Source organism: Heterocephalus glaber, unplaced genomic scaffold (assembly GCF_053883595.1).
Source record: "Heterocephalus glaber isolate CG9 unplaced genomic scaffold, H.glaber_assembly_v1.0 deba00001457, whole genome shotgun sequence".
In the NCBI taxonomy this organism is placed as follows: domain Eukaryota; kingdom Metazoa; phylum Chordata; class Mammalia; order Rodentia; family Bathyergidae; genus Heterocephalus; species Heterocephalus glaber.
The window spans coordinates 43,439,281-43,451,395 of NW_028258305.1; the positions used below are offsets into that span (position 1 = coordinate 43,439,281).

Consider the following 12,115-nt stretch of genomic DNA (forward strand, 5'->3'; position numbering starts at 1 on the left):
TCTGCCTGCTGCGTCTCTGCGGGGACGAGTGTGGGTGGCGGTTCGCCTGACGAGCACCGGCCTAGGTAGCGGGACGTGGGCCGGAAATGTGGGCTCGAATCAGTCCGCTGGCGCTGGTCGGGTCCGTCCCTGGCGCTACTTCTGGTCAGCGGGAAGGGCGTGAGAAGATTCACGAGCCCCGTGTCTCCTTGAGCTCGGGGTCCCCTTCCTGCCAGGTCTGGGGGTGTTTTGGTTGGTTGGTTTTTAAAATCCCAGGTAATCCTGGTGGGAGCTATTGGCATAGCTAGAAAATTGAGGCAGACTTTCCACTCAGTTTCATAACCCATTCTGTGTGAACTAATTTTGCTGGGATGGTTTTTCTTTGAGTATCAGTGGACACTAGATGGAGGGCCACCATTTTTCCATCATTGCAAATGACACCCGCTGATGCGAAAACTTGGGGACATTTGTATTCTCCTGCCTTTAAGAAGTAGCTAGAGTGGGTAGCTAGCTTCAACCGCAGGTCTCCTTTCGGAGTGGAGGAAGCATGAGCCACTTGCAAAATTTGCTGTTAGATGCCCTCCTGGGGACCAAGCACGTGGACGGTGCGGCCTTCATCAAACTCCAGGAGCGGAGCCTGTGTGTCGCGTCACCAGGATTTAGTGTAAGAAAAAGCAAGCTTGGGCACAAAACTTTTAAACAAATTTTTTCTTTATTTTTAAAATTTTTTTCCGGATTTTTTCTTTAAAAAGCTATGGTAGCTTGTCGTGTGGTGGTGCACGCCTGTAATCCCAGCACTCTAGAAGGCTGAGGCAAGAGAACCACCTCGAGTTTGAAATTTGAGGCCATATTTACACTTTCAGTTTCTCACACTAGAGAAACTATTCGGTATTTACACATGTGTGTCCTATTTATTTCACTTAAAAATATCGCCTCAATGTGCATCCATTTAGCTATAAATGTCTCTAGTTTCTCATTTTTTTTATGGCTGAGTAGTACTCCATTTTATTAAGAAAACACATTTTCTTTACCCAGTCTCCAGTTGGTGGGCATTTGAGCTCTTTCCAAGTTTTAGCTATTACAAATTGTGCTGTGAACATGGGGGAAGATCCCCAGCAGGGGAATAGCTGGGTCAAATGGGACCTCTAGCCCTAGTTCTTTGAGGTATCTCCATACTGATTTCCACAATGGTTGCACCAGTCTACACTCTGTCAGGTAAAAGGGCCGAAGACCAAGACCAGACCAGGCCACAACAAGCCTTTATTAGGGGAATAGATCTGCCGGGCTGTCTCTGAACAAAGGAGAGACAAAAGCAATATGGCTGGGGCAGGGAGAGTCTTTTGTAGAGACTGGGGTGGGGTTTGTAGGGCCTGAGGCGGGGTTGAGTGAGGTAGTGACTAGGGAATGGAGGAGCCGGTGATGTCACTAGGTGGTAGGAGGTGAGCAAGTATTAGGTTACTCTCTAGGCGGGAACAGGGGCATGCTGGGAAGAAGGCTTTGTTCTTTGGTGGGAGCAACCATCTTGGCATGACGTCACACAGGGGAGGGGGCAAGGCACGATAGGAAGAGGGCAGCTACTATACATAATAGCTGCTGAGGTGGTGGGAGACCTATCACACTCCCACCAGCTGTAGAGCAGGGTTCCTCTTTTCCCACAGCCCCGCCAGCATTTGTTATTGGTTGATTTCATGACAGCAGCCATTCTCTGGGGTGAGGTGGAATCTCAGTGTTGTTTTCATCTGCATCTCTCAAATGACGAGTGATGTTGAACATTTTTTCATGTATTTATTTGTTTTTTGTACTTCTTTGAGAAATATCTGTTCATTTCAGATGTCCATTTTTGGATTGGGTCTTTAAATTTGGGAGGTCTGATTTTTTGAAGTTCTTTATAGATTCGAGATAGTAGACCTTTGAGGAACAGGAGGTGAAGATTTTTTTCCCACATTGTGGGTTGTCTCTTCACACCCTGGTGGTTTTTCTTGCTGTGCAGAAGCTTTTTAATAAGAAGAGATCCCACTTGTTGATTGTTTGTGCTAGTTCTCGGGCAACTGAGGTTTTGCTCATGGAATTTTTTCCTACCCCAATGTCTTCAAGAGTTCTACCTAACCTCTGTTCAACTGTGCAGTTAAAATGGAAAAGCAGCCATAAACAGTATATGAAAGAATAGTTGTAATGTGCTTTTTTTTTTTAGGTGTAATGTGCTTTAATAACACTTTTTCATGAACATTGAAATTTGAATTTCATATAAGGTGTTGTTCTTCTTTTGATTTTTTTCCCATCCATTTAAGAATGTGAAAATCATTCCCAACTTCCGGGCCATAGAAAAAGGCAGCTGGCCAAGTCTGACCATCAGTTGCTGATTCCTGGTCTATTTAATCTCTATAGGTAATGCCAAGTGATGTCCAAACACTTGTGAATGGATTTGCCAAAAATCCTTTGCAACCTCATAGAGAAGGACTGTTATTTCAAGGAAAAGGACTACAAATGTGTCCGGGCAGATGACTGTTCTCTTTATGCTAAGAGTGCGAGTGTTCAAGATTTGAAGACAGCTGGTAAAAAACCTTAAGAATTTTGACTTCTGTTTTCTTTACCTCTCCTGAGACTCCCCCCAAAATAGATTAAGCTCATTACTGCCTCAAGGCATTAAGCGTTCTAGGGTTCCGAAGGCATATCTGAAAGAAAGCACTATCAGAAAGCCTGGTTTTGACAAATAGCCATTGCAGAATTTATCAACTGAACCTTGCTGGAACTGTCTCTTTACAGTACAATCCATCTTTCATAAGCTATTTTCTCCTCCTTTAAAAAAAAGTGATACAGGTTGAGTATTCCTTGTGAGACATGTTTGGAGTTTGGAATATTTCCATACACGTGTACATAATTAGATATCTTGGGAATGGGACCCAAGCATAATCACAAAATTCATATTTCATATACACCTGATGGATATAGCCTAAAGGTAGTTTTATACAATATTTTTACTGTGCCTGCATTTTTACTGTTGGTGCTCAAAAACGTGGATTTTGGATCATGTCAGATTTTTAAAGATTAGGATTTTAGTGTATCATTCCTATGCTCAAACTGTCTCTTGGTTATTACCTGTAAGGAATTGGATGGTTTATATTATGAATTAGGCACACTTCATATTACAAGTTAAATACCTCATTTTACTATTGAGAAAAATGTGGCTTCACATAGGTTAAACAGTTCAGCAGAAAGTGGAGGTGGTAGGGTTCAAGCTCAGAGCTGTCCAATCCCCAGATGTATCACCTTCACATTACATCAGTTGTTCTACTGGGATAGGGCATATTAAAATAGTTGAAAAGCTTCTTTATAGTATGCATGCTGTTATTACAACAGTCTGAATCATTGTCAGGAAAGACGAGAAGGCGAGAAATCGTGACAAATGCAGCTGGAAGGTAACTGCTGGTCCTGTGGTTATGACCAAGAACAGGGCCTTATGTTTTCTTCTTCGTCCAGGAGAACACTGGTGTGGTTGTTGTGAAGACCCGTCTGTACCTGCTGGTGGCCACTTACACAGCAGGCATGTATCCTAGCGTCTGTGTGGAAGCCACAGAGAAGCTGGGTAAGTTGGCCTCCCAATGCCTGTCTTTCTTCCCCATGCTAGGTTTTCAGACTGCAAGCGACAGAGATCCACTCAGACCAGCTAGGGAAGTGCGTTATTCACCTTGCCATCACTGACCAATCACTTGAGAAATTTGACTTTGGCTCATGGTTTCAGAGATAGGCTATATCATGGTCCATGATAGGCTATTCTAAGGCAGAAACATAATGGTAGAACGACATGTGCATGAAAGCTGCTCACTACAGGGCAGCAGAGGCGGAGAGAGCAGGTGCGGGCAGCCTTTTACCTTCCTGTTTTTGTTTCATTTGGGTCCCCATCCTATAAAATGATGCCGCCCACGTTTAGGGCAGGTCTCAATTTGCCAGTTTTCTCCATGCTACTTCTCTAACACAAATCAGGTTTGTTTTAAAAATAAATATATACATATACTAGTGGGTCATATACATTTATAAACTGACATGTTAAATTCTAGGTCCTCGGTTTTTTTAAAAAAAGAGAAACTAGGGCCGGGGATTTAGCTCAGTGGTTCTGCCTCCTGCCTCACAAGCGCAAGGACCCAAGTTCGATCCCTGGTACCAAAAAAGTAATAATAAATAAAAATAAAAGTAAAAAAGAGAAACTTAAGCATATTTTGTGACATTTAGCATTGTCATGGAATTGTTAAAAAACTATAGTTTTTCCTTAAATTTCCTGTGGTCACTCTACAAATTAAAGTTGGGAAAGAGAACTCTCAGAAGCCAACCACATTTCTTAGTTTTCTTCATTTGAGTTGCTGCACTGTGTAAGAACATATGCTAGAGAACTGGGCTCTGTCTGTTGACAGCTACTTCATGGTTCTGATATTTTGTTTGTTCTCATGAGAGTTTCATCTGGGACCTTATTGCCAAGTGTGTAACATGGATCATAGGGAGATGTGATTCATTTTGCAGAATGTGTCTTGCAGTTAACTTTTAATTAAGTTAACTTTTTAGGAGTCTACTTCTCCCATGATTGTCATCTGTCATGATTGCAGGAGAGGAAGGTAAATTAAGTAATATCCAACAGTCAGTTTAAGAAAAGAGAATTTTTGATGAGTGAAGTTACCAGCTTTCAAAGTTTTCTGATTAATAGCTTAACAAGTGGAGTGCTAGATTCAGTTTTAAACCTTCATCTTGGAATACACACTGGGGAGGAGGTAACAGGTTCGTTTGTTCCCAGGATGCCTCTCCCATCCTCCTTCCTTTAATGACCATGTGCTCCTTCGTTCAACAGACGAAGAGTCAATTCATCCTCTAGAACAGCTCAAATATATTTTTTTCCAGTATGAGGATTGAATGCAGAGTCTTTGCATTGAACTATACCCTCAGCCCTTTTTTAAATTTTTCTTTTTGAGACAAGATCTCACTAAGTTGCCATATTGTTCAGGTTGGACTTGAATTTCAATCCTCCTGCCTCAGCCTCCCAGAGTTCTGTGATTACAGACGTGCACCATCACACCAGGATTCAGATACCTCGTGTGGCATTCCTTACGCTGAAATATGACTGATGTTTGTATACAGCCATTTCCCCTACTATCCAGCGAACTCCACGAGAGCAGGCACTGCGTCTCAACTACCCAGTCATCCTTGTTTCCCCACGTGGTCACCCAAGACTGCTTGTAGACCGATGAATGGATGAACAAATGAATGGATCACATTGTAACAATGTATTACTCATAAATAATAACCATGTTGGGCTTTCTTACAGGAGACTATCTAAGGAAAAAAGGAAGTTAAGTCACCCAAGGAGTATGAAAGACAACTTTATTATTGTATAAGAAAACTATTGATTCTACAAAAAAACTCCACCTTATTTTGTATTTGAAAAATACTAAGCAGGAAATACTAAAAAAGAAGACTGAGTTGAGAGAGAAATTTTTCTTGTTTCAAGATATATCATCTTCTTTAATTGGAATTACTTGATCACCTTTTTCTTTTAAGTGTCAGTCATTGCCAAGGAATGTGAGAGTGCTGATAGTTTCACAAGACATGTCTGTGGGGCGTTTCACCCCCACGAGGCTCTTATATCCTAGACATCTTGTTAGGTACTCCAAGAATGTGAAGCCTGAACCCCTCTATCCAGGCCACTTCTCAGGGTTACATAGCAGCAAGCAGCCTTTAAAAATGAAGTAACGTCTTCCTTCAGGGCACACAGCAGACTTGCTTACTGCTTGCTATGAAAGCGGTAGGGTCCCTGAGCTCAGGGTTCCTCTCCTGTAATCCAGTTCATTGCGTGTGTGACTTCTGTCTGGTCTACCTCACCCATGTTGGACCCAGAAGATCAGGAACCATTGCAAAGACCACCCAACAGTGGGCCACCAGTCAAGGAATTAGGTGGACATTACACATTGCAACTGCAGGCATCGAGTATTGTTGGTCATTGTAAAGGCTTCTCAAAAATTAGAAGGATTGGGCCGGGGATTTAGCTCAGTGGTTTCGCCGCCTGCTCACAAGTCCAAGGACCCATGTTCAATCTCCAGTACCAAAAAAAAAATTAGAAGGATTAGCCAGGCATGGTGGTGCATGCCTGTAATCCCAGCACTCAGGAGGCTGAGACAGGAGGACTGCAACAAGTTCAAGGCCAGCCTGGACTACATAGCAAGACCCTGTCTCAGAAACAAAACAAATCAGAAGGATTTCTGACTCTGCATCCCTAGTCTGAATAACTGAGTAAAGCATAACGGTCACTGAATGCATCCATCTTCTCTCCCTCACTTCCTAGATGACCAGGATGATAAGGCAGTGAGTCATAGAACCTGTTCTCAGACACAGCTGAAGAAAAATCTGTAGTCACAGCCCTGGGATGGGCCATACCAATTACATGGCTTGGAGGCCCGGCACCTGGGGAGGGGTGGTGTAGACCTTGGAGACTGGACATGGGGAGCTCCTGAGTGCTCTCGCCCCCTAGATTCAGTGCCTCGGCATGGCAGATACAGGGGCTAAGCTACTAGTCCTGGTAAATTGAATAAAATCAAATCTTAGACCCTTAGTCGTTCTGGCATTGTCAGGCAGCAAGGCACCGTATTCTGAATTTAAAAGTCACTGCTCTGGGGCAAAGAGTCTTCTGTTAATGTTTATGCAATTCTACGAATTTCAGGTTTTGTGGAACAGCCTCTCAAAGAGCTACTTCCAACATTATTCCTTTTCTGACCATGGATGCTAAGGACCCCCCAATTTTTCCTTGGTCAGCCTTACCATTAGCTATCATTTATTGATTCAGTTACTTGATTTTTTTGGGGGGGGGACAAGAGATAAATTTAAAATTCACTTAATATCAAGTAGCCTAGGCCCGGGGATTTAGCTCAGTGGTTTTGCCGCCTGCTGCACAAGTGCAAGGACCCAAGTTTGATCCCCAGTACCAAAAAAAAAAAAAAATCAGGTAGCCTACTGTGTGCTAAATAGTGGTGATACACCAAGTCAATAATACATCTACTCCACCCCACATAGGTTCATGATCTAGTGGGAAAGGCACACTTGAAACCAAGTCACATTACTAAGGGATAGACACTATAGCACATATAAAACAGAATTTCAGAGCACAGCCAGGTGTATACAGCACACCTGTATTCCCAGCATCTTCGAGGCTGAGGCAGGAGGACCACTGTGAGTTCGAGGCCAGGGAGACCCTGTCTCAACACACACACATTTCAGAGCACAGAGTCTGGAGTGAGTGACTGCCTTCAGGAAACCGAAAATGGCTTTTGAAGTGAATTTGGAAGAATATGGAAGAGAACACAGAGTATTTCAGGTTTAAGGAATGGTGGCGGCAAAGGCACAGTCATGAAAACTCCTTTGGTGTGTAAAGAACGGTGAGAAGTTCGAAGTGGCCGGAAAGCACTGTGAGGAAGTAACATGAAAATGGAAGATGGTCGGGCCCAGAAGAAGCTGCTTTCCTTAGGCCTCTCAAAGACCAGTTGGTCTTTTTCCACATACATAATAGACATCCATTGCTACGTAGCAGTACTAGGGCATAAACTTGGGGCCTCACAACTTCCCCAACCCTTAAAAAACTTTTTGAGACAGGGTCTTGTTAAATTGCCCAGGCTGGCCTTGGACTTGGAATCCTCCTGCTTCAGCCTCTTGAGTAACTGAGTTTACAGTTGTGACCCACTACACTCAGCTGTTTCAGCCTTACCTAGATCTTCAGTACACAAAGTGGACATACTATGTTCATTTGCCATAATGTTATCATACTTGTAGGGCCAGGGATTTAGCTCAGTGGTTCCACCACCTGCCTCTCAAGCACAAGGTCCCGAGTTTGATCCCCAGTAACAACAACAAAAAAATGTTACCATACTTGTGTGCGTGTGTGTGGTACTAGGGAAATAACAATATTAGGGTGCAGCGGAAATGACTCATTTCTGGAGGGGATACACTTGTTCAGGATAGAAGCTAGTCACCACAGGAACCAACCCCATCATTAGAGGGTTCAAGTCTCAGTCTCTATCCCTGACCTCTCAGAGGGGAGAGGAAGAGGGGTTTGAGTTTGGTCATGTGGCCAAAGATTTAATCAGTTACGCCTGTCTGGTGGGCCCACATAGAGCACCCTGCACTGTCAGGTGGGGAGGGTTCAGGGTCAGTGAGCACAGTGATATGGTGGCAGGTCATGTGTTCAGAGACAGTATGGAAGCTCCATGCTCCTGCTCCCAACCCCACACCCAATACCCTGCCCCATGTGCCACTTCCATTAGGCTCTCCCTGAGTTGTATTCTTTATAATAAAAATGTAATAGGAGCTGAGTGTGTGGCACACACCTGTAATCCTAGCATTCAGGAGGCTGAGGCAGGAGGATTTCTGCAAATCTGAGCCCAGCCTGGGATACATAGTGAGCTCAAGGCCAGTCTAGAATGTGTAGCAAAAAATAATAAGAAGAACCCATTTGATTTGGGTGATTAACAATGAGGACTGGCTTTACCAACAAGAATGTAGCCGGGTGTGGTGGCACATGCCTGTGAACCCAGCACTTGGGAGGCTGAGGCAGGAGGATTTCTGTGAGTTTGAAGCCAGCCTGGGATACATAGTGAGTTCAATGCCAGCCTGAACTACATAGTGAGACCCTGTCTCAAAAAAAAGAAAAAAAAGTCAGGGCCAGGGATTTAGCTCAGTGGTTCCAGCACCTGCCTCAAGAGCGCAAGGACCCGAGTTCAGTCCCCAGTACCAAAAAAAAAAAAGTCAGATGTTTGTCACAAATGAATTAATTCTGCAGTGCTAAGATGTTATTGAAAACAGGTAAAGCATGTGATAAGGCAAGCAAAATGTTATTTTAGCAAAAACCTATTGGAATTAAATCTTCATTTTCTCAATCCTTCCTGAGATTTAATTCCTTTCTTTAAATAAGGTGCCTCTAAGTGAAAAAATAAGAGATAATTAATAATCATTTGAAAAGTTTTCAAAAAACTTTGTTGGTATAATTCCAGAAACTGAGAATTTGAATGACATTTATCACTGGATAACAAATCCTGTACAGATTGGATGGTTTCCAAGTCTTTCCCTTCAACAAAATTGAAGCAAGTCCTAATTAAGTTGTCAACTAATAAATCATTGAAAGCAATTTTCGATGATAGATCATTATGTGGTTCTTACCATATAACTCGGGTATTCAAAGAAGTAGCTGGCATTACTATAATGGAATTTCTTTCTCATCTAATTTATGCAAACTAGGTTTTTCAGAAGTTGTCTATTAATAAATGAAAAATACAAAGAGAATTAATGCTGAACCCAGTCCATTCTATCAACTAATACTATTTCCCCACAGACTATTTTGAAAAAATTTAGCCCTACTAATCATCATTAGGAGATGGATGTTTTTCCAATAAAATTTTACTTTTTATGTTTAAAAATTATATTTAAAATTATATTATTTTTACAAATTTTGGACTAAAATATTGCAGTGATAAATTGAATCCAGAAGAAATTTAACTTTTGTGGCCCCAGGAAAAAAGTTTGTAAAACTAAAGTATTCATTTTTATTTTTGCAGGACTAGGGATTGAATCCAGAGCTTTGCATGCTAGGCAAGCCAGCCATGCTGGGGGTTTTGGGGGAGGGAGGGTGAGACAGGGTTTTGCTGTGTAGTTCAGGCTGGCCATGAACTTACTATGTAGCCTGGGCTGGCCTTGAATTTGTAGTGATCCTCCTGCCTCAGCCTCTCAAATACCTGGGATTACAGATGTTCATCAACAGGCTCAGCTAAGTAAAGTTTATATACATATTTTTGTTGCCAATAAGAATGACCAATGAAGCAAAAAACATAGCAGGACATAATTATATGAAAAAAGAATAAAAATATGGGCACAACAACAAAAAAAATGGTAAAGCTTCCAGCAAAGACATGTTTGAGTCTTTAGTGGATGATTATCAAATTGCTCTGAAATCTGGATTGCACCTGACACATTTAAAAGCCTGATGTGTTTAAAATGTCAGTTTGACAACCAGAGATCATCTTTTTTTTTCTTTTTTTTTTGGTACCAGGCATCGAACTCAGGATCTTGCACTTAAGAGGCAGGTGTGCTGCCACTGAGCTACATCCCCAGCCCCAGAGATCATCTTTTGCAACTAGTTTAAAACGAAAAACTTTAGACATCAACTTAAAAATATAAGAAAGGAGACACAGTTTTTGTTTGTTTTGTTTCTGAGACAGGGTCACACCATATAGTTCAGGCCGTCCTTGAACTCACTATGTAGCTCAGGTTGGCCTCAAACTCATGAGGATCCTCCTGCCTCAGCCTCCTGAGTGCTGGGATTACAGGCATGGGCATCTGGGTCTTCTCATTATCCACATCCAAAAACTAAACTAAACCAGTCAATGAACTAATTTAGTATCACACACCCTAGATCCAGCCAGCTCCGAAAAGCCCCACCAAGAGCCAGTGAGGTTGTGGGGGACAGCTAGACACCGCATAACAAGCGGCTTGAAACATGGCTGCGGCCTTCCTTCAGAGAAAGCAAGCAAGAGTGAAAGAAAAGTCCAAGACAAGCTGGGAGTGGTGGCACACACTTGTAACCCCAGGTACTCAAGAGGCTGAGGCAGGAGGACCACAACCTCAAGGCCCACCTGGGCAACTTAGTAAATCCCTACTTCAAAATAAAAAGTGCTTGGGATGTAACTTATTGGTAGAGCATTGGCCTAGCATATGTGAGGCTCTAAGTTCTTCGGTATCACAAAAACAAAACTGAAAACAGAACTATTGTGTGATCCAGGAACCCCACTCCTGGGTGTGTATGCAAAAGAACTAAAATCGATGTGTCAGCATGACATGTGCCTCCTCTGTCCACTGCAGCAGTATTCATGAGCGTCAAAAAGAGGAAACGGCTCAAATGTTTATCAGCTGATTAATGGATAAAGAAAATGTCACATATAGAGAAGACAGAATGTTTTCCAGCCTTGGCTGGGTGTGGTGGTGGACACCTGTGATCCCAGCACTTCCGAGGCTGAGCCAGGAGGAGCGTCGTGAGTGTGAGGCCAGCCTGAACCTACTGAGGCCATACTGAGACCTTGTCTCAAAAAAAAAAAAAAATTCTTTTTTAGCCTTAAAAAAAAAAGAAATCATGTTAGCAGTGACTACGTGGATGAGCCTGGAGGATACTATGCTAAATGAATAATGGAAAAAAAAATACTGCATGATCTCATTTACATGTAGAATCTAAACAATTTGAAATACATGTGCCAGAATTTTCTTGGTAGGGTTGACAAAAGCAATTCCATTTGATTCTGACAACTTTCACATTTCTTTCTTGAGTTTGGATCTTATTCTTTAAACCCTAAGTTTCTTGGGGACCCTGGCTTAAGACACTGGCCTACCCACTAAGAGCAAGAAATACCCACCACATGTGTTCCAGAAAAGACCTCCCAGGGCCTTCTCCTTGAATGTGCTGTTTGGCTCCTCCTGCTCATTTGTTTGCAATGGTGACTTTCATATAAACAAGAGGCAGGACAATGCGTGATGAGCATTTCTGGAAAACATGAGGCCTTATGAACTGATGGTAGGGCTTCGGGCAGTGATGGCGAACCTTTTAGAGCTTTCAATGATAACAAACAGCCAGCTGCAACATGTGTGCCAAAGGTTCGCCACCACTGGCTTAAAGTGTAGCTAAATGATACAGTGCTTGCCTAGCCTGTGCGAGGCTCTGCCCCACAGAAAAAACCAACAGCCAGGTGTGGTGGTGCTTGCCTGTAATCCCGGCACTTGGGTGGCTGAGGCAGGAAGATCGCAGAGTTCGAGGCCAGCCTACATGGCAAGATCCTGTCCAAAGAAAACTTTGGGTGACCTTGTAAAATGTGTGTTCAGCAGAGAACATAAATAGAGAAAGGAGGCTTTGCAATTGATAGGAGAGGCACTCTGCTATAGGAGAAGAGTCCTGGACTAGGACATAGGTTCAAGTCCTAGCTCAGACTCTCATCAGCCCTGTGCCCCTTAAAAAATCAAATTGATCTTTCTACCTCCATGTTCATCAGCTTTCTTTCACTGTGACAAAATATTTAAGAATAAGTTAAAGGGGGAAAGATCTGATTTAGCAGATGTTCTCACATTTCGGTCC

General features: G+C 42.7%; 1 protein-coding gene across 1 annotated transcript; it reads left to right on the forward strand.

Moving 5' to 3' along the window:
* The first annotated feature begins 501 nt into the window (after positions 1 to 501).
* Positions 502 to 10,832, forward strand: Pfn4 (profilin family member 4). Its single transcript, XM_004839085.4, is given in 5 exon segments — positions 502 to 643; positions 2,365 to 2,439; positions 2,441 to 2,503; positions 3,457 to 3,562; positions 5,288 to 10,832. Coding segments are annotated over 5 exon segments (390 nt in total). The 5' UTR covers positions 502 to 526; the 3' UTR covers positions 5,317 to 10,832.
* Positions 10,833 to 12,115: the final 1,283 nt, after the last annotated feature.